This window comes from Chiloscyllium plagiosum, unplaced genomic scaffold (assembly GCF_037043375.1).
Source record: "Chiloscyllium plagiosum isolate Xiang-an unplaced genomic scaffold, Cpla_swu_hap1 HiC_scaffold_26, whole genome shotgun sequence".
NCBI lineage: Eukaryota > Metazoa > Chordata > Chondrichthyes > Orectolobiformes > Hemiscylliidae > Chiloscyllium > Chiloscyllium plagiosum.
In genome coordinates this window covers 12,125,069-12,147,243 of record NW_028270164.1, presented here as the reverse complement: position 1 = coordinate 12,147,243, position 22,175 = coordinate 12,125,069, and the positions used below count along the sequence as shown (strand labels likewise).

General features: G+C 42.9%; 1 protein-coding gene across 4 annotated transcripts in view; it reads left to right on the top strand.

Moving 5' to 3' along the window:
• sox13 (SRY-box transcription factor 13) overlaps positions 1–22,175 on the top strand; it is a 188,608-nt gene that overhangs the window by 154,927 nt on the left and 11,506 nt on the right. For 3 of the 4 annotated variants that reach the window (XM_087973487.1, XM_043716425.2, XM_087973486.1), the window contains 5 exons: positions 1,421–1,586; positions 5,221–5,259; positions 8,005–8,120; positions 12,293–12,389; positions 12,631–12,798. In XM_087973487.1, coding sequence (XP_087829613.1) covers positions 1,421–1,586; positions 5,221–5,259; positions 8,005–8,120; positions 12,293–12,389; positions 12,631–12,798 — 586 coding nt within the window. The remainder of the gene's footprint in view (positions 1–1,420; positions 1,587–5,220; positions 5,260–8,004; positions 8,121–12,292; positions 12,390–12,630; positions 12,799–22,175) is intronic. The other variant, XM_087973488.1, reaches the window with a different exon arrangement.

Below are 22,175 nucleotides of genomic sequence, written 5' to 3'. Positions count from 1 at the left end.
AAAAACAGAAATTTCTGGAAAAACTCAACAGGTCTCAAAAAGGGTCACTGGCTTAACTCTGCTTTCTGTCCAAAGGTGCTGTCAGATCTGCTGAGTTTTCCCAGCAATTTCTGTTTTTGTTAATATTAACTCCCCATTCACTACAAAGGTGTGAATCTAGTCACATCTCTATAGATTCCTACTCCGCATCCTCATTTCTGTATAATAGGGTGAAGTTAAGATTCCTTGCTCCATGCCTTGGACGAAGTGCTAAATTAGAGCAGTGTTCACATAAATCGGAAAGATTCAGGAAGCATAGGAGGCTCTTCTGTTAGTCTGACCAGAATTCCCATCTCCAGTAGTAATTCCAGACTATAAATAAAATAAATCTCCATTGTCTTTACTTTGTGGGTCAATGCTGCATTAGAATGGCTGAGCAGTTTTTCAAAATAACAGTCACAACTATTCATGTACAATTGAAGTAATATTTCCCACTGCTGATGTGTACAGTGGACTTTGTGTTCTTTTGTTGTTGAAAAGAATTCTTCACATTAGATCAATGCCTCTAGCAATGTTGTTTTCATGAAGCCCTAATTAAAACATCATGGGAACTATCTCCATGTGAGTAAATTGCTTTGGTCTCTAGACATTTGATTAGAAACACAAGTTTGCATTGTAATTGTTATTTGTGTTAATTCATGGTTTAATCTGCGGTTTTGTTTTGATTCATGATTTCTACCCTATGATTTTCAAGTATGGAAGTGGTTACCTACTTCCTCGCTCACAATCCCATTTCAAGAAAAACAAAATGGAATCCTGTGATCGGGCAGTACTTGCTGAACAATCTAGCGTGTGCTAGTAGCTACAGTAACAAATGATTCAGGATAATCATTCCTATTGGCACTCATTTATACTGAATACAAGTGAAATGCAGGGACCCCTTCGCTACAGACAAAAGGAATCTTTTCAAATTTTGCAGCTTTTTCACATTACCCAGGGAGTTTGGTAAGCTGAGAATGTTTCACTGGCATCACCACTAACTGGGGTAATTCACTGAAAATCAAACTCCCCTATTCCCAGAGTCCCCACAAATGTCCAAAGTAATATTTTGAATGCTAATACACTCAATTCCCCTCCACTGTCTGTGGATCTACTTACCAGCTGTTTCCCAAATGTTCTATACAGTCGGCCTGTTGTTGTAGTCTGGTTACTAATAATCATCGATTTTAAATGTGAAAATCATTGATAGGGTGACTTTAATCAAGGGAAGGTGGAGTAGAATTTGCTGATTAGAGAGAGATTCTCAACTTTAGAGAGATTATCCTTAATTTATTAAGATGTTTTTATTGTCATCTTTGACATTCTCCATCTCCAGAATGTTTGTGCGAAAGCTTGTGGCTTTGTTGGAAATTCGCACTTAATTCTCTCTCCCTTTTTTAAGGAGGAGGCTTCTCAGCCATTGAATTTGACGTCGAAAACTAAAGGTACAGACCCGTCAAAATCCCCCTCACCTCCGCAGGCTAAACTCAGAAGAGGACCCTCCCCATCAAGCTTTGTGATCCCAGCAGAGTTACAATCCAGCACACCAACCTCCTTGTTAACTAGAGGTAAGGGCAGACTTACACAGCTCTACATGGTTCGGCTGCTGTTGATGGTTGCTCATTGGTGCTGCCTGGAAAGCAAACTGCTCCTACCCATTGCTGACTAATGAGGAACATTCAGCCAGACGCTTTGTCTCTTGATGGTGTGGTCAAAAGGCCTGTTGACCTCTATTACGCTAACTCACGACAAGTGCAAAAAGAGGCCATTCAGCCCAATGAATCTGCATCGACCTCCAAAGAGCATCCCACCCAGACTCACCCTATCCCCGCATTCATCATGGCAAATCCACCCCACCGACACATCCTTGGACACTATGAGGCAATTTAGCATGGCCAATCCACCTAAACTGCACATCTTTTGGACTAGAGGGAGGAATCCCATGAGGATACTGGGAAAATGTGCATATTCCAAACAGACAGTCACCTGAGGCTGCAATTGAACCCGGGTCCATGGTGCCGTGAGAAAGCAGTGCTAACAACTGAGCCACAGTGGATAATAAAAGGATGACTGTCACTGCTTGTAGAACCAATATCCCACCACAATCAAGCATCTAACCAACATCAGGCAGTTCCTGTCTCTTAGCAAATTTGCCTTTGGCCAACTTCTACCCTTTGACATTCCCTGCTCTTCCATCCGATCTGAAATATCTCCAAACGATCCAGTTGTTCCTTCAAAACACTTAGTTGTTCTTAAAAGCTCTTTGATCCAAACAGGATAGAAATTGCTACAATGATTTGATTTAAACAAAACATGTGTTTCAAATACCTGCATATCGATTGTTCAAATTATATCTTCTGCAACAAAAAAGAATGAGGAGAGAGCACGAGAAAGTTGCATCATCTGCTGAGTGTAACCTTTCAGAAGGGCAGTCTTTTGGCAAACTTGATCATCTAATTTGATTCATACCAAGGATTCCATTATAAAATGGTTCCTGTAAACTGCACACATTCTACTGGCTTGTTCAAAACTTTGGCTTTGGAAAACATCTTTTGAGATGTGTTTACACAAATGATATTGCTTTCCTGTGTGAAGTTGCAACTTTAAACTGCAGTAAAACTGAAAATACTGGAATGACTCACTAGGCCCAATTGCATCTGTGGAGGGAGAAACAGTTAACATTTCAGGTCCAGTATGACCCTTCTTCAGAACTGAAGAGAGAGTTGGAAAGGTGATGGTTTTTTTTGCTGTAATAAAATGTGGGGATTAGGAAGGAAGGGGTCTAGGGGAAGGTTAAAGATCACCAATGTCTCATAGCAAAGGGCAAAGGGAACATGGTAGAGGAAGAGAGAGAGCCAGCCAGAGAAGATGTTAAAGGCAGAAAATAGGCCAGCTCTGCTGAAAGTAACATAAAAAGTTGGCAGGGGAAACAAAACAGAGAACTACGTGTTGAGTCCAGAAATTATAAAGGAAATGGGGAGAAAGTAGAGGATTGGCACTCAGTAATGATGCACTTCCAGCAAGCTGATACAGCATGATGGGCAGATTATCCTCCTTTTGTACATTATCTGCACTGTGAAACACTTAGAGTATACAAATGGAAAATGAGATGCCACTCCTTGTGCACTGAACTTTACTGGAATATCGCAATAGACCTAGGACAGAAATGTGAGTGCAGTACAGAGAGGGTTAGTTTTATACACGGCAGTTTCAAAAGGTTTGATTTGATAGATAATTTGTCACAAATTTTCACTGAACTACATCGAGATAACATGGGAAATCCCTCATTCGCATATACTGAGATGCTTTACCGATATAAGTGTCTTTTAGTTCACATACCCTCATTCACAGGATCTCCAACTCCTTCATGATCCCAGTCCAGATCTTCGTCTTTTCCTTTTGGAATGACAAAAATCTCATTTTTACCATTTCTTGAAAGTCCTGTTTTATTATCTAACCAAAATCTAAAGGCTTTTACCATTTTAATGAATCACCCCCTGGTCGACTTCTATTAGATTAGATTAGATTCCCTACAGTGTGGAAACAGGCCCTTCAGCCCAACCAGTCCACACCAACCCTCTGAAGAGTAACCCACCCAAACCCATTTCCCTCTGACTAATGCACCTAGCACTGAGCAATTTAGCTTGGCCAATTCACCTGGCCTGCACAACTTTGGACTATGGGAGGAAACCAGTGCAGACACAGGGAGAATGTGCAAACTCCACACAGACAGTCACCTGAGGCTGGAATCAAACCTGGGACCCTGGTGTTGTGAGGCAGCAATGCTAGCCACCGTGCCATCCACTCACAAAGGAATTTCTTTATCTCAATCATTGGGATTTAGATTAGATTCTCTACAGTGTGGAAGCAGGTCATTCAGCCCAACAAATCCACACCAACCCTCGAAACTCATTTGCATTCTTGGCTATCTCATCTGCTCTCTGGTGAATTCCCACATAACCTCTAAATACAGTTCAGCCTTTCATTTATGTTGTATTTGATCTATGCTCACTCTGCTTGGTTGGTTCAGCCTGGGTGCTGATGTGGCTAAACTAAACAGCTGCTACAAGATGCCAAAGCAGGGATAAACATGAGTACAGGCATTTTGAGACATTTCAAACACTTTAAATAAAGGTGGCCCAGTGGCTCACTGGTTCCTCCCACAATTCAAAGATGTGCAGGTTAGGTGATTTGGCCATGCTAAATTGCCCGTAGTGTTCAGGGATGTGTGAGGTTAGGTGCATTCGTCAGGGGTAAATGTAGCATAATAGGATAGGGGAATGGGTCTGGGTGGATTACTCTTCGGAAGGTCGGTGTGAACTTGTTGGGCCGAAGGGCCTATTTGCACACTGTAGGGACTCTATGATAAATCTGTTGCACAATTAGAAATATCTCTATCTCTGCATTGCTCTGAAACATATAAAATATACAACCAACCAGGGAAACACAGCAGTAGCCTTCAAACAACCAGAGATGATATTCTGGTGTCACTAGACTAGAAATACAGAGGCTGAGAGTAAAGCTGTTGGAGCATAAATCCCACCAAGACATCTGATAGAATTTAAACTCAAGAAAATCCGGAATTCCAAGGCTAGTCTCAGTAACGGCAACTATGAGAACTGTTATCAATTGTTGCAAAAACCCATCTGGTTCATTCATTCCTCTTATCCGTCTCTGGGTGACTCTTAATTGTCCCCTGAAATGGCCTTCCAAACTTTGTTTTCTCATGGCAGACAGCATGCATTGGCATATCGGAAACTTAACAGTCTGGGTATAGGGGCTTACAACCATTGATCCACATCCCATTGCTTTGTGCATTTTGAAATTGTCACTAATAGAAGGAGAGGTGATTTTCTCAATGCGCTGCTTGTAATTTAAATGGGTAAACCAGTCCTTTTATCATTGTGCATAGGGGGAACATTCCTCCCACAGAAAGGTTTTGATGCGTATGATAAAAACATCAGCTGTTTTGAAAAACTGTTCATAAACATTCTGTTTCTGAATCATTGCACCAATTATCTAACCCATGTAGCTACCTTCAACCATGCTAAAGGCAGATGTGTGTACAACTGACCAGCACTTAGCAATGGGTAGCTGTGTCTTTGTACCTGACTGAGGCGATGATATGTTGGTCGGGATGAGATCAGATCTCTGTGTTTCATAGGGTACTAACTCTCCTTTTCAACTGCCTTTCTTCAATAGAAATGATAAGTAAAGACGTTTTCTGGAGGAATCACTGGGGTCAGTAACTGTTCATTTTTACGTTTTAACCTTGCTTTTAAAGCCAATTGGATAGAGTATTTTATGTTGTTGCTTATTCTGTTGATATTATTAGAAACATAGCAAGCTCCTCCAACAGCAGACAAATATTTCCTGTCCTGTTCAAACTGTGTCCTGTCAGCGATCCTGACTGCTGTGGTGCAGGAGGCTCTTTGTGCTATTACTTACCAGTAGGGTAGCTTTGCTTTACTGGTACTTTAGAGTAAGGCCCTACTCATGTGGAGGAGGAAAGCTTGTGAAACAAGAAGAGGCTGTTGTGTTGAACATGTTAGCAACTCAGTACAACTCATTACAGTCCTACTGTAATGGGCATTGCTTCAGCTGCTCTGAGGAGGATCTTTTGAGATCCGGGTGTTCCTTCACAGTGTGAGGCATCATCAGAGTAGGGCGATGATGAAAGCAATCTTCCTTGTTAATTCTTCCAGACTCCTCGAGCCCTGATGGCACATAAACCCAAGGAGTTTTAAATGAACACTTGACACCTATCTTCACTCAGGAGAAGGAAGACATAGGTACAGAATTTGGGAAGGAGGACTGTGAGACTCTTGAGCAGATTGACAGAGGGAGCGAAGAGCGTAGGACATTGAGGGGTAACCTTAGAGGTTTATGAAACCATGAGGGGCATAGATAAGGAGAATAGCAAAGGTACTTTCCCTAAGGTGGGGGAGATCAAAACTAGAGAGCGCAATTTTAAGATGAGTAGAGAAATATTTTAAAAGGGACTTTAGGGGTAACTTTTCACACAGAGGGTGGTTTGTATGTGGAATGAACTGCCAGAGGAAGTGGTAGATGCAGATCCAGTTAGAACTTTTAAAAGGCATTTGGACAGGGTTTAGAGGGATATGGGTCAAACAAAGGCAAATGGGGCTAGTTTTAGTTTGGGAAACTTGGTCTGCATGGATGGGTTGGAGCGAAGGGTCTGTTTCTGTGCTGTATGACTCTCCTAATGTATCTTTCAAAATTCTTCCTTAGATTTTTAGCCCCTTCTGCCTCCTCAGCTCATTCTGCAATTTGCCTTACCTTTACTGAAAGATTTGTTGTAAAAGGTTACTTAAATAATTAGAATCATAAAATCATACAGATGTACAGCACGGAAACAGACCCTTTGACCCAACTCATCCATGCCGACCAGATATCCTAAAACAATCTAGTCCCATTTGCCAACTCCTGGCCCACATGCCTCTTAAATGGTGTAAATGTACCAGCCTCCACCACTTCCTCTGGCAGCCTATTCCATACAGCACCACACTCTGCATGAAAGATTGCTCCTTAAGTCCCTTCTAAATCTTTTCTCTCTCACCTTCAAACTATACCTTTCCCACCCCAGAGAAAAGATGTTGACCATTCATCCTGTCCTCATGATTGATGAGACATATCTTTGTTGATGTTTATTACTGATACTGATGATGAAAACTGTTTGTTATTTCATGGCATTCTAAGTTATTGTGATATTTTCAATTTTCACTCTTTTGAAAACAAAGTCATTCTTGGAATGTGTAGTTACACTGGCAAAGCCAAAATTTATTTCCCCCGACCTGCACTGAGGAACTAGTTGAGTGGTTGCCTTCATGGCCCAGTGATAGTAAAGTTGACGCAACTCAATGTTGAGATTTGGATGCAGTTAATAGTCAGCCAGTATGAGGCTGTGGTCACATACCAACAAGACTTGGTAATCCCTGTTGGTTCCAATCACACTCTAAAAGACATTAGTGAATGATTGGACTTTCACAACAGTCCAATGGGTTTATGATCACATTTATCAGTACTAACTTGTAGATATTTTGTTGTAAACTTTGTTCAGATTCTCAAACTGCCATGGTGCGATTTGAACACCCATCTCTCGATGATAATTCCAGGCCGCAAGTTCAGTAAAATGGAGAGTGCATTACTAAATCCCAGCAGGCTTTCTCTTGCCACTTCCAATTTTAAAACATTTATTCACGGGACGTGGACATATTTGGCTCGGTCAATATTTATTGCCCATTCCTAATTACCCAGAGGGCAGTTAAAAGTCAACCACATTGCTGTGGGTGTGGAGTCACAAGTAAGCCAGACCAGGTAAGGATGGCAGATTCCTTCCCTAAAGGACATGAGTGAATCAGATGGGTTTTTCCCGACAATTGACAATGGATTCACGGTCATCATTAGACTCTTGATCACAGATGTTGTTGAATTCAAATTCTCCCATCTGCCATGGCAGGATTCAAATATGGGTCCTCAGAACATTAACTGGGTCTCTGGGTTAACAGTCCAGCAACGATACCACTAGGTCATTGCTTTCCCTTAGTTTCTGTCAACATTCCCGATGTCCCTTTCTGATGGCCTGCTTCCAACTGCTGTAGATCCACTGGAGTTGAGAAAGTTCACCGGCATATTGCTCATTTTTGCCACATGAGACCATGCAGGAGAGTTCCCTGACTGAACCTGCTCTTGTTCCTCACAACCATCCATATACTTCCACTTTCCTGCATGTCCCACTGACTAATGCTCAGGAGTATTTCTTCACCAGGAGCATCCTTCCATCCACCTCGATCGAAACCCAATCTTTCACTTGACATCCAGAAACCTCTGCCTCTGAAGCTGTTGTTGAGGAGTGAGGCTCTTTGTCTCCGATTTTACAATGTTTACCTTTTTATGTTGGCAGAATGAAACATCTGGCCATGAATTGCCCTCAGTTCAATATTTGTTTTGTCTTGTGTTCTCTAGGTTATGCCATTGAGCAGGACACCATCGGGAAGGTCATGCAGAGTCCAAAGCAGATCTTTCTCGGGAAGAGTCGGGCTGTGGATGGTCCAGCTGTAAATAATAGCAGGAAAGACAAGGTCAGTGTTAGAGTGAAGTTTGTGTGTTCAAATCTCTTGCCTCTTCACCCAAGTAGTGAAATTCATTGAGTTATAGAGTCATAGAGATGTAAAGCATGGAAATTGGTCCATGCTGATCAGATATCCTAACCTAATCTAGGCCCATTTGCCAGCACTTGGCCCATATCCCTCTAAACCCTTCCTATCCATAAACCCATCCAGATGCCTCTAAAATGCTGCAATTGTACCAGCCTCCACCACTTGCTCTGGCAGCTCATTCCATACACATGCCACCCTCTGCGTGAAAATGTTGCCCCTTAGGCCCCTTTTATATTTTTCTCCTCTCACTATAAACCTCTGTCCTCTAGTTCTGGACTCACCCACCCCAGGGAAAAGACTTTGCCAATTTATCCTCAACAGGCCCCTCATGATTCTATAAACCTCTATATGGTCACCCCTCAGCCTCCAACGCTCCAGGGAAAACAGCCCAAACCTATTCAACCTCTCCCTATAGCTCAAATCCTCCATCCCTGGCAACATCCTTGTAAATCTTTTCTGAACCCTTTCAAGTTTCACAACATCTTTCCTAAAGCAGGGAGACCAGAACTGTTGCCCATCTCCACGAACCCTTGAACTGAGTGACTTCCTGGGGCCATTTCCAAGGGCAGTTACGAGTCGACAATGGCATTAATTTAAATTCCTCACTTGGCAATGGGGTGGGAAGAACATTTATGAGGCTTCCTGTCATGAACTTGATCAAAAATGGAGCAAAGTCCACTTGCAAGATTCAGCGGTCCAAGGCAAGCGAAAAAACAAGTTCCTGACCCTACACCCTTCAGCCCACCCTCCACCACCAAACGGTGGGGGAGGGTATTATTTTCCACCCAATATTTGTAAAGCATATTTTGGTGGAGGTGAGCAGGAAAGAGGCCGAGAGATTTGGGACCCAGGAAGCCAAAGAGGTGATTGCTAAAAGTCGACCAGTTAAAACTGGGGAAGCTTGAGAGGCTGGAGTTGAGGGAGTAGAGGTCATTCTGGGACTGTTCGAGATGAGGAAGAGTGACCAGGGAGCACTTTAAAACTTAGACATTGGTTCCCAATCTGACCATATTGGTCAGCCGTTGGGGTGATGGGTGAATGGGGTTCATGCAAGTTAGGATACAGGCAGCAGAGTTTGGATGACCTCTGAAGGTTAGGTTTAGGACTACCGCTGGTGTCATTGAGCCGAGAGCTAACAATGGCATAGATGGTGGTTCCACCAGCAGATGGATTGCTCGCTGTTGATGACACAAGGATGGAAGCCTGCTTTCTTTGGTGCTTGTTCAGAATCTGCTCTGTAGTTGGGTGTCCCCTGTAACCTTGGCTTTGCTATCTTGATCCACTCTGTTCTACGCACCTGGCTGCAGTTTTCTGTGGACTGTGTTCTGCATTGATTTGATTCTTTCATGGAATATGGCTGTCACTGGCGAGGTCAGCATTTGCTGCCCATCCCTAATTGCCCTTGTGGCTCGCATTTCAGAGGGCAGTTACGGATCGATCACATAGCTATGGGTCTGGAGTTACATGCAGCCCAAACAGGCATAGCAGATTTCCTGTCCTAAAGGAAGATTAGTGAAGAATTGCTGATAGATTCATGGTCACCCAACCCCATGATGTGGTTTCAATGCCAGATTTATAAAACTAAGGGGAGGCAGTGGCTGAGTGGTATTATCGCTAGACTATTAATCCAGAGAGCCAGGCAATATCATGTGGACCGTGTTTAAATACCATACTGGCAGATGTGGAATTTGAAGTCAAGAAACATCTGGAATTAAAAATCTAATGATATTCATGTTCATCGTTAGAAAAACTCACCTGGTTCACTCATGTCTTTTAGGGAAAGAATCTGCCATCTTTGCCTGGGCTGGCCTACATTTGACTCCAGACCCACAGCAGTGTGGTTGATTCTGCCCTCTGAGCAATTAGAAATGGGTAATAAATACTAGCCTAGTTAGAGACACCTGCATCCTGTGAATGATTGATTTTAAAAAAAAATTGAATTTAACAAACTGCTCTGCTAAGATTTGAACACATATCACCAGACAATTTGCCTCTAGGTTCCTGTTCCAGTAAACATTATCACTATACCTCCAGCTTCTGGGTCTACACCTAGCTAGGCTCTCTCTCTCTAGACCCTTACTCCTCAATGCTCAGCCTTCTCTCACCCTGGGCGTATCATGTTCTCTAACCCCTGGGACTCAGTCCCTCTCCCTTGCAGTGTGATACTGTGTCATCATTTCCTGGGATAGGTCACTGGAGAACATCTGATATTTTTACTTGATCTAGCCTACATGTACGTTCACAGTTGTCACAGAAGTTAAAGATTTAAAGAAATACGCGAAGTTTCCCAATTCACCTGTCCTTTCAACCCAGGTCGACAAAGAGCATGGTCTGGGTTTTGTACTTAACAATAATTCTTATATATTGCAAACAAATAGATTCCAGCTACAGATAAATAATTATCCATGCACACACACAGCCCGCAAACACACACACACACAAAGATCTGGGTGTTATTGATAGAGGTTAAAACTGGGAAAGTGTTAAATGGTCCCTGTTCACAGGGACATTCCTGCGCAATGACTTGTGCCACTGTATCAGAACACCGCTTTTCAATCTTCCATCACCAGATGCTTTCCCTGGTTTGGCACAAGGCACAGTGTGGCTGGTTTGCGCTTACAAATAATCACTGATAGCTTTTAGCAACTGCTTAAGGCAAATTAAACTGGTTGTCTTCAGGTTTAAATAGGCTTTTACGGCAAAGAAGAACGAGCCCCAAAGCTGGTGGAAATCTTAACAGCTTCGCCCTGTCTTGTTCCTAGGCCCATGCTGTGAGCCAATCACATCACTGTCGGCAGGCAGCAGGCCTTTGGCTTCAGTAACTTGTCAGTAGTTCACAGATCAATCAGTTATTTGTTGCTAGCAGGCTTCCATTTGTACACATTCTTGGTTCCAGCTCATGTGCACCTTTCCCTATTCCTCTTGGAACCAGCAGCTGTGTAAACAGTAACTTCACTGAGCACCAGGTTACTTACTTTCAAAAATGTGCAGTAGCCCTTAGCTTTAAAACAGTTCTTTTCCCATTTCAGTTCATAATTAAAAATACAGGAAAATATAAAGACACGGTGCTTATACACACATTATACCCACCCTTGGGTGACTGTCTTTTTGGAGTTTGCACATTCTCCATGTGTCTGCGTGAGTTTCCTCCCATAATCCAAAGATGTGCAGGTCAGGTGAATTGGCCATGCTAATTTGCCCATAGTGCATTAGTCAGGGGTATATGTAGAGGAATGGGTCTGGGTGTGGTTACTCTTCGGAGGGTCGGTGTGGACTTATTGGGCCAAATGGCCTGTTTCCACACTGTAGGGAATCTAGTCTAATTTAATAAGTATCAGAATCAAAGCCTCTAGCCTCCTGTAGACAAGGGACAGTTCCTTTCATTATAGGGTACAAGCACAGTGGTAATGCCACTAGATTTGAGGCCCAAGGCTAATGCTATTAGGACACAGTGTTTAAACCGAGGTTAGTGGAATTTCAACCTTATTCGTAAGAATGTGGAACATGAAGCTAAATTCAGTGATGGTGACTATTAAATCATCATTGATTGTCGTAAAAAAACCTATCTAGTTCGTTAATGCCCTTTAGGGAAGGAAATCTGCCCTTTTACCTGGTCTGGCCTCCGTGTGAGTCCAGACACAGGGCAAAGTGATTGATTCTTAACAACCCTCTGAAATAGCTTAGTAAGTCATTGAGTTAAAGACCAGCATGGTTGGCCAATAAACACTGACCCTGTCAGCAAAGCCCACATCCCTTAAATTAAAAAAACTCAGTGCATTTCCTTTGAGAATATAGGGCTTAAATTTCCACAAGTATTTTTTAATCTGAAGATTTTTTTGTTTACAAACTAAATGGTTAAAGTAATGAAATGCAAGGTTGATAATGAGTAGTGTCCTCTCCCTAACCTTAAATATGTTATGCATTGAACAAGATTTATGCCTGAAGGGGTTCCGCTGCGTAACTGTGGTGCTGTTGATGGATTTTCTTTGCTTTGTCCATAAATGCGTCACTGTCTTCCTGTTATAATTTACCGTCACGGTTAACTATTCCTCAAGTTGTTAACTTTAACCTCTGCAAATGTCCTGCCTTTTCAGGATTCGAGAGTTACAGAGTCATCTCTTGTGAAACAAGGAGATGACGGGAAAGCAGCAAGTGGGAACGAAGATTTTAACAGCTGCAATGACTCTGAAGGTGTGTAACACAATAATGTTTCTTCCAATAGGAATCACTGAGGTGCAGTGAGTAGCCATTTTGATTTCACTCCAGGCAATGGGTGTGAGGTTAAATTCCACTCTTTATGCTTTCTTGATTTGTGTGTCATGTTAATGTTTCTATTTGAGAGAATGCATTGTTTTTATCACCCTGTCACAATGCTGTTAATAAAAGCCCTCTGGTATTCTGAGTCATTCACTAATGTATCTGTTTGCATCAGGAAACCTGACTCTGGCAGGATCAAAAGGCTACGAGACCAGAGGTGGCAGCAACCATGAACACATCAAGCGACCAATGAATGCCTTCATGGTATGGGCCAAGGATGAGCGACGGAAGATTCTTCAGACTTATCCTGATATGCACAACTCCAGCATCAGCAAGATCTTGGGTAAGACAGCACCTGTTTGGGAAATGTTGAGATAGCACAAGCGTATAGAAGACATTGTTTCTTGCCCAGGAAACTGTGAACCTGGAGAGTATGTTATGCTCTGGGGGCATTAGTCAAATGGAGCTCCCCTGTGTGAGCCTGTTGATCATGCATAGCACACTGTTTAGCTTCTTTAGCTCCGTGAGAATAGTTCACCGTGCTTGAATTGAAAGAGTCATTGAGAGAAAGAAAAAACAGTAATACAGTTCGTTCTGCTATAACACATGTTTCTTCAACACAAACTGGCTTTAACGCGATTGAAGAATTTAGACCATTGTTTGTAGAACACAGACTTTCCTTACCTGAATTGGCTGTAACACGATTCTGGCCCCATTAGTTTAGGTGGCACTGTTTTTTCTTATAACATGAGATCGCATGGGAATGGAACTATCGTGTTATATCAGAACCAACTGTACTTGGAAATGAATGTACTGGTTATACTGGACCATGAGTCCAACTGGTCTGTGCTGTTCACAAGGTTTACTGTTTCCTTGCCTTCTGTGCTGTCTGCTATATTGGAAATCCTAATCTTTCCAATGTGTAGTCTTCTCCAGTAGGGCTCAGAATTGATCAAAAACAGAATCTTCTCAGTTCCTATTCTGATCACATAATGGGTATTGTGTTCAGTAGTGATGCAGAGGGGTTGGGTTCCAGTCAGTGAGAATGTTGAATTGAGTTTCTATTGACATTGGATGTAGATTTGTTTGGTGATATTTCATCTGGTTCTTATACGTTAGGAAAAACTATTTCATACTCACAATGCTGAAACTTCATAAAGTGTATAATTGCAACTCTCCATGTGGCTGAAAGACTAATACATTGTATTTTGGCACATGACAGTAATGCAGCAGTAAATGCAGCACCTTAGGATATATGCTCACATAATAAATGGTTCCTAGCTCTTTACAAATAATATAATAAAAGGGTTAATGCAGTCAGATGACAATTCAGCAACTCTTAGCTCCCCGAGGATGGGTGTGACAGATTCAGCAATAATCCCAATGAAGAAGGGAAGAACTTACATCTATGTAGTGCCTTTCATGACCTCAGGATTTCCCAAAGGACTTTACAGGCATAGTAGTATTCTTGAGGTTTGTAATGTAGGAAAGGCAGGAGCCAGCAATAAAATCTCACAACCCAGCAACATTACTGACCAGTTTGTGATGTTGTTTCGGGATAAATATTGACCAAATTGCCAGGGAGAACAACACTGCTTTTCTTTTGAAATATTGCCATGGAATCTTTTACATTCATCAGAGCCATTTAATGACTCATTGGTTTAATGTCTCACCTGAAGAAACCTCTGAGTGTTGTACAGGACTGTTAGTCTGATTTTTATGCACAGTACTGGACTGGGACTCAGATACTGTTCTCTCTGCCTGGATGAAGAGTCTTAATAACAGAGTCATGGCTAACCCTAAATAAATACAGCATCATGTTACAAGGAAGGTCTTGTGCTCTGACTAGGTGCAGTGTATATAAATGATCAACTAGTGCAATAAATGTTATCATCAGCATCTAATCCATGCGTTATATAATGGGTGTGAACATTTTTACCCATGGCTTTGAAGGGAGATATTTGTCTTACCTTGTTTATCTATAGGTGTAACCTTTTGCAGAGACAACACCTCCTCTGCCATGGATACCAAATCTTTCCATCGACAAGGCTGGTTCTGTCAGACAATGTACTGCTGCTGTGAATGGAAGTTTAATCCTTTTGTATGTGAAGTACAAAGCCTTGTATTTATCCACCTCCTTCATACACCTTTCAATAACATTGCAAAGTGCTGCAGAGGCGATAATTAACTTTTGAAGTGAAGTGATTGCTGTTGGACAGGCAAATCCATCAGCCGTTGTAAACAGAGTATAATCTCACCAAAAGCTGTGACATACATTGAGTTGCTGTGTTTCACATGGTGATGATTGAGGAATATAGATGTGCACCTAGTCAGTAGAGGGTAGTTCCATCTCTGGACTGGTTCCTGCTGGATGGTAACCATCAGACAGTGGGTCACACACTCATCTTCAAGCCAGATGCTGTGGCTTCAGCCACTTTCCAGAGACTTGAGTATGTGGTGGAGATTGACCATCTGGTACTGAAGTGAGATGTTAAGGTAAAGCCGTGGCTGCCATCTTTCAGATAAGCCATTAATCTGAGGCCTTTGGTGCCATTTGAAGGGGAGAAAGAAAATTCTGATCCGTGCTCTGATCAACCTAAAGAATATGACCTGATCATTAGTGTCACTGCCATTTATGGGATCTTGCTGTGTGCAGATTGGCTGATATTTTTATCCACATCGCAACACTGACAATTCTTGAACAGTATTCCATTAGCTATGAACCATCTGAGATAAAGAAAGGTGTTATTGAAATGTGAATTCTTTCCTTGGAGCATGGGTCCGTTGGCATTAGAAGAGATTGAGAGGGGTTGAGCCCTGGGCTGGGCAATCACTCTGATGTAACTGAGCTTAGATGGAGTGACATCCTTTCAGAACAATCAACAGAACCTGTCCAAAGTGAGAGGGCAACGACAAATGATGGAACAAAAACAAGTGAGAGATGGACAGAATTATCTCCTTTCCCAAAATCATTGCTAGTAACTGAAAGAACTTCATGACCCAGTGGAATATTACAAGAGTAATAAATGAATACACAGACAAATTGGGGGCAGGAGTAGACCATCCAACCCTTCGATCTGGTCTGCCGATCAATAAGACCCTTAATGGATCTGACTATTCCACATTCTTGCCTACCCCCAATAACCTTTTGCCCACATAGTAATCACACTCTATCTACATCAACCTTAAAAATATTCTAAGACTCATAACCCTCTCTTTATCTCTGTCTAGAATCAGTGATCCTCTATTTTACAACAGTCACCTCTGTTTCTCAATTTTGCCACAAGAAACATGCTCTCCACATACTCCCTGTCAAAACCTCTCTGGCTCTTAACTGTTTCAATCAAGACGTCTATTACACCTCTAACTCCCTGCTGATACAAGCCCTAGTCTGACCAACCTTTCCTCATAAGCGAACCCACCCGTTTCAGGTATTAGTCTCGCAAAGCTTCTCTAAATCGCCTCCAATACATTTACAAGCTGCCTTGGATAAGAAAGTTAAAAATCACACAACACCAGGTTATAGTCCAACAGGTTTAATTGGAAGCTCACTTGCTTTTGGAGTGTCGCTCCTTCATCAGGTGATAGTGGAGGACTCAATCCTAACACACAGAATTTATAGCAAAAATTTACAGTGTGATGTAACTGAAATTATACATTGAAAAATTGATTGTCTGTTAAGTCTTTCATCTGTTAGAATATCATGACAGTTTCACTTCTTTCATGTGTAAATCACAAAACCTTTCTTTAAAAAGTTGCATTCTCGGGTTAGCTGTTAACAATGGTGATAGCTAGACAATATGTTGAAGGTGTTGGCCCCCTGTGCTCTCTGTCTATGCCACAATGTTTAGATTGATTCTAATCTAAAAAGTGAGATAACGGAGTTCTACATGAATGCATGCAGTTTTTGAGCAAAGTACAAAGTAACCCTGCAAGTACAAATTCACCCCACAAAATATATGTGTGCATGTGGGTCTTTGTCTGTCTGTGTGTGTGTGTCTGTCTGGGTTGGGGGTTGTGAGTGTGAGAAAGTGTATGTGTGTGTGTAGTGAGTGCAGAGTGTCTTAAGTCTGTGAGGGGTGTGTGTGTGTGTGTGTGTGTGTGTGTGTGTGTGTGTGTGTGTGTGTGTGTGTGTGTGTGTGTGTGTGTGTGTGTGTGTGTGTGTGTGTGTGTGTGTGTGTGTGTGTGTGTGTGTTGTATAGTGCAATGTAATGTGACATGGTTGAAGCCCTTCCTATGGGTACCGAACTTAGCTATCAGCCTCTGCTGCTTGTCCCGAAGTCCACCTTGGATGATGGTCACCCGAAGGTCCGAGGCTGAATGTCCTGGACCACTGAAGTGTTCCCCAACTGGGAGGGAACCCTCCTGTCTGTTGATTGTTGTGCGGTGCCCATTCATCCGTTGTCATAGCCTTTGCTCGGTTTCCCCAATGTACCATGCCTCCAGGCATCCTTGCCTGCAACATATAAGATAGGCAAAGTTGGCTGAGTCACATGGGTACGTGCCATGTACAAGGTGGGAGGTGTCCCTACACGTAATGGTGGTATCTATGTCCACACTCTGACACGTCTTGCAGCGTCCACCGTGTCAGGATTGTATGGAGTTGTCCTGAGAGTCGGGCAGTTTGCTACGAACAATGATCTGTTTGAGGTTTGGCGGTTGTTTAAAGGCAAGTAGTGGAGGTTTGGGGAAGGTCTTGGTGAGGTCCTCATCCTCATTGATAATGTTTTGCAGGTCACGAAGAACATGGCGTAATTTTTCAGCTCCTGGGAAATACTGAACAATGTCTGTTGCAGCATGTGTCTGTCTCCTGAGGAGGTCATTACGGTTCCTTGCTGTGGCACGTCGGAACTGGCGGTCGATGAGTTGGGCATCGTACCCCATTTTTGTGAGGGCATCCCTGAGTACTTCCAGGTGTCCGTCACGTTCCTCCTCATCTGAGCAGATCCGGTGTATGCGTAGGGCTTGTCCATAGGGGATGGCTGTTTTAATATGTTTTGGATGGAAGCTGGAGAAGTGTAGCATTGTGAGGTTGTCTGTGGGTTTGCGGTAGAGTGTGGTGCTGAGGTGTCCATCCTTGATGGAGATGCATGTGCCCAAGAATGAGACAGATAATCGAGAGTAGTCCATTGTGAATTTGATGGTGGGGTGAAACTTGTTGATGTCACTGTGCAGTTTTATCAGTGACTCCTCGCCATGGGTCCAGAGGAAGAAAATGTCATCAATGTACCTGGTGTATAATGTGGTTGGAGATCCTGCATAGAGACGAAGTCTTGTTCGAACCTGTGCATAAAAATGTTGGCATATTGGGGTGCAAATTTGGTCCCCATGGCTGATCCGTGTGTCTGGATGAAGAACTGGTTGTCAAAGGTGAAGACGTTGTGATCAAGGATAAAGCGGATGAGTTGTAAGATGGTGTTTGGAGACTGGCAGTTGTTGGTGTTGAATACTGAGGTTGTTGCCGCAATGCCATCATTGTGGGGGATGCTGGTGTAGAGTGCGGAAACATCCATTGTGACGAGGAATGTTCCCGGTTCGACTATAACCTGGTGTTGTGTGATTTTTAACTTTGTACACCCCAGTCCAACACCGGCATCTCCAAATCTTGGATAAGAAAGTGATGGAGATTAAAGGGATGAGTAGAGACACAGTGGAACTCCATTTATTCAATAGAGCTGGAGGCAATTGCAAATACTCATCTATCCCTCTCCCCATTGTTCCCTTTCTGCCCTCCAGACTGTCGTTTCTGCTGAGTGGGTCTCTGTTTTTCCCCTCAGTAGAAAAAGCAAGTGAAATTTGTACAATTGTTGAGGATGTCCTGCAGCTCCACATTGCCTTAAAGGCAGGAGATACCTGTGCCAGGAGGAGATACCTGCAGCTTACACCTGAGGGTGATGTGTCTTTATTGCCTAGATATGCTGCCAGCAATCCATCTTGCTTTTACTGGTCTCAGGACTTAGGCTTATTCAGTGTGAAGAATGAGCCTCCAATCAGAGTCAGCAGAAGAGGCTCTTACTTAATGACAACAAGGGTTAATTGCGTAGTAAAGGACAGGCTGCATTCATATCCGTTAGTCACATCACACTAATAGAAAACATATGTGTCTTTGAAAAGATAACAAGCTAGCCTACTTTTTTTTATATTAACCTGTTCAGAGGTATTATTACACACTTCTGGAACACATGGGATTTGAATCTGAGCTGACCTGGCTCAGAGGTAGGGACATTACCACTGCATCACAAGACCCCCCCCACTATTCTAACCTAAGTTACTTGGTTGTTAACTGTAGAGCGAAAGCTAACAGATGAGGAACTGGCTGACTCCTCCCAAGGTCTGTTGCTGAAGGGCACATGTCCAAAACATTGATTCTCCTGCTACTCGGATGGTATCTGATCTGCTGTGCTTTTTCAGTGCCACCCTTTTCAACTCTGATCTCCAGCATCTGCATCCTCACTTTCTGCACATATATATATATGACAGGGTGAAACTGTATGGATTAACCCTTTCGGGCCAACTGTCATACCACAGCTGCACCCTAAGAAAACACATTGAAGATTCCTAGCAGGCATCTCTGGATACTGTGTGATGAGTAATAACCTGGGTGCTCGAGGCATTGCAGTTTGTCTAATTTCCAGCCATCAAGCTATGGTTTATTAAATGATCTCTATAATTACTGTTGTAATTTTACATATGTGGTTCCAGCAGCTGTAAATCCATTAATATTTGCACAGGGATCAAATAGCACATTTACAGGTCACAATGCTGTCTCTCGGGTCTAAGCTGAAACTAATCCCTTGACGTTCTTGAACATCTTAATTAGAAAAACAAATTCATTGCAGAGGAATTGAGAAAGTGACAGAAGAGTTCTTGGTACCGTTGTACAGTGTTTCGGTGAGACCACGTCTGGGATACTACGTGTTTTTTTGGTACCTACATTTAAGATCAGGATAGCCCTTGCATTGGAGACTGTACAATGAAGATTCACAGATGTAGTCCCAGTGTGAAGGACTCGCCTGTGATGAGCAGATTGGATACGCCTGCTCTGGAGTGTAGAGGAATAAAAAACAGTCTCATTGTCAAACACAAGATGGTGAAGGGGCTAGGCAGAGTCATTGTTGTCGGGTTGTTTCTGCTGGTTAGGGAACTTAAAACTTGCAAGATGTGAGGAACCATCTTTAAATTTACACACTTCTGGAGCACATGGGATTTGAATCTGGGCTGACCTGGCTCAGAGGTGGGGACATTACCACTGCATCACAAAAGCCCCCACCAGCTTAACCTAAGTTACTTGGTTGTTAACTGTAGAGCGAAAGCTAACAGATGAGGAACTGGCTGACTCCTCCCAAGGTCTATTAATGAAGGGCATATGTCCAAAACGTTGATTCTCCTGCTACTCGGATGGTCTCATTGTTAAATACAAGATGGTGAAGAGGCTCAGCAGAGACATTGTTGTGGAATTGTTTCTGCTGGTTAGGGAACTTAAAACTTGCAAGATGTGAGAAGCCATCTTTAAAGACTGAGTGAGGAGATAGTGCTTTTCTCAGTATTGTGAATGACTTTTTAAAAATCATTCACAAAATGAGAGCATCACTGGCCAGCCCAGCACTTATTGTCCAGAGGACAGTTAAGGGTCAACCACATTGCTATGTGGTCTGGAATCACATACAGTCCAGACCAGGGTGGCAATTTCCTTCCCTAAAGGACATTAGTGAACCAGATGGGTTTTTCCTGACAATCAATTCATGGTCATTGTTGGACTTTTCTTTTTATAATTGAACACAAGTTCCACCTTCTGTCATGGCGGGATTTGAACCCAGCAACCCCCCCTCCCCCGGGCATTACCTGAATCCTTAGCTTAACAGGCTAGTGATAATACCACTAGGCCATGGCCTCCCTATGGAGACACAATTCTCTGTCCCAGAGAGTTGTGGATACACCATGATTGAATACATTTTAGACTGGCATAGACAGATTTGTGATCTTTCTGGAATATAGGGTTTTTGGGGATCAGATGAGAAAGCAGAGTTGAAGCTCCAAGGCCAGCCATGATCATGTTGAATGGGAGAGCAGACGTGATGGGCCAAGTGGCCTATTCCTACATGTGTTTTGTTGTATTGGTGACAAGCGCCATGATTTTTAGCTAGCACATTGATCCAGCCTAATCCCACTGTGGCAGGAGGCCCCTTAATGACAACCATTTACAAATGAGAGCTAAATTGCCCCTCTTATTTGTCTTATAGGAATACAATGACAAATCCTGTTCTATCGCCCACGTGCTTCTTAACCTAGATAGGCTCCTGGCCTAACATCACCCCAAAATTTGAAACTCTCATCCATGCAGTCAAACCCCATCATGGATTTTCCCCTCTGTGACACTGTAACCTCCTGCAACTCGAGAACCCTCCATGAACCAATCCAACCTCTGGGCATGCTCCCGTTTCCTTCATTACCACTGGTGGCCAGGTTTTCAACTGCAAACACTAGAATTTCCTCTCTAAAACGTCTCCATCTCTACCACTATCCCTTCCTTTAAGATACACCTTAGAAACCACACACCAGGTTATAGTCCCACAGGTTTATTTGAAAGCACTAGCTTTTTGAGCGCTGCTCTTTCATCAGGTGGTTGTTCATCAGAAGGACAGGGCTCCGAATGTTAATGCTTCCAAATAAGCTTGTTGGACTATAGATTGTGTTGTGTGATTTTTAACTTCGTCCACCCCAGTCCAACACCGGCGCCTCCAAGTCTTAGAAAGCACCTTATTAACCCCATTCTTTGCTCAGTTAACATATCTCATTGTGTGGCCTGGTGTTTGATCTTTTTTTGTCTATTAAGGTTCTGGTGAAGTACTTTGGGATAGAGTCGTACAGCACGGAAACAGAGCCTTTGGCCCAACCCGTCCATACCAACCAGATTATCCCAAACTAAATGAGTCGCCTTTACCTGTGTTTGGTTAATATCCCTATAAATCCTTCTTATTCATGTACGCATCCAAATGTCTTTTAAATGTTGTAATTGTACTCACCTTCACCACTTCCTCTGGCAGTTCATTGCATACATGCACCACTCTCCAAGTAAAAAAAATTGCCTCTTGGGTTCCTTTTAAATCTCTCCCCTCTCACCCTAAACCTATGCCCTCCAGTTTTGGTCTTCCCCTGGGGAAAAGACCTTGGCTACTTACCTTATCTGAAGGAGGGTTACACCCGAAACGTTGACTTCTCCACCTCCTGATGTTGCCTGGCTTGTTGTGTTCTTCCAACCTTCTATTTGTCTACTTTGGATTCCAACATCTGCAGATTTTTTTTTTGTCTCTAATTCAACTTATCCATGCCCCTCATGATTTTATAAACCTCTATAAGGTCACCCCTTAGCCTCCTATGCTCCAGGACAAATATCCCAGCCTCTCCTTATAGCTAAAAGACAATAGACAATAGGTGCAGGAGTAGTCCATTCTGCCCTTCGAGTCAGCACCACCATTCATTATGATCATGGCTGATCATCCTCAATCAGTATCCTGTTCCTGCCTTATCCCCATAACCCTTGATCCCACTATCCTTAAGAGCTCTATCCAACTCTTTCTTGAAAGTATCCAGAGGCCAGAGGCTTGGCCTCCACAGCCTTCTGGGGCAGAGCATTCCATACACCCACCACTCTCTGGGTGAAGACGTTTCTTCTCAACTCTGTTCTAAGTGGCCTACCCCTTATTTTTAAATTGTGTCCTC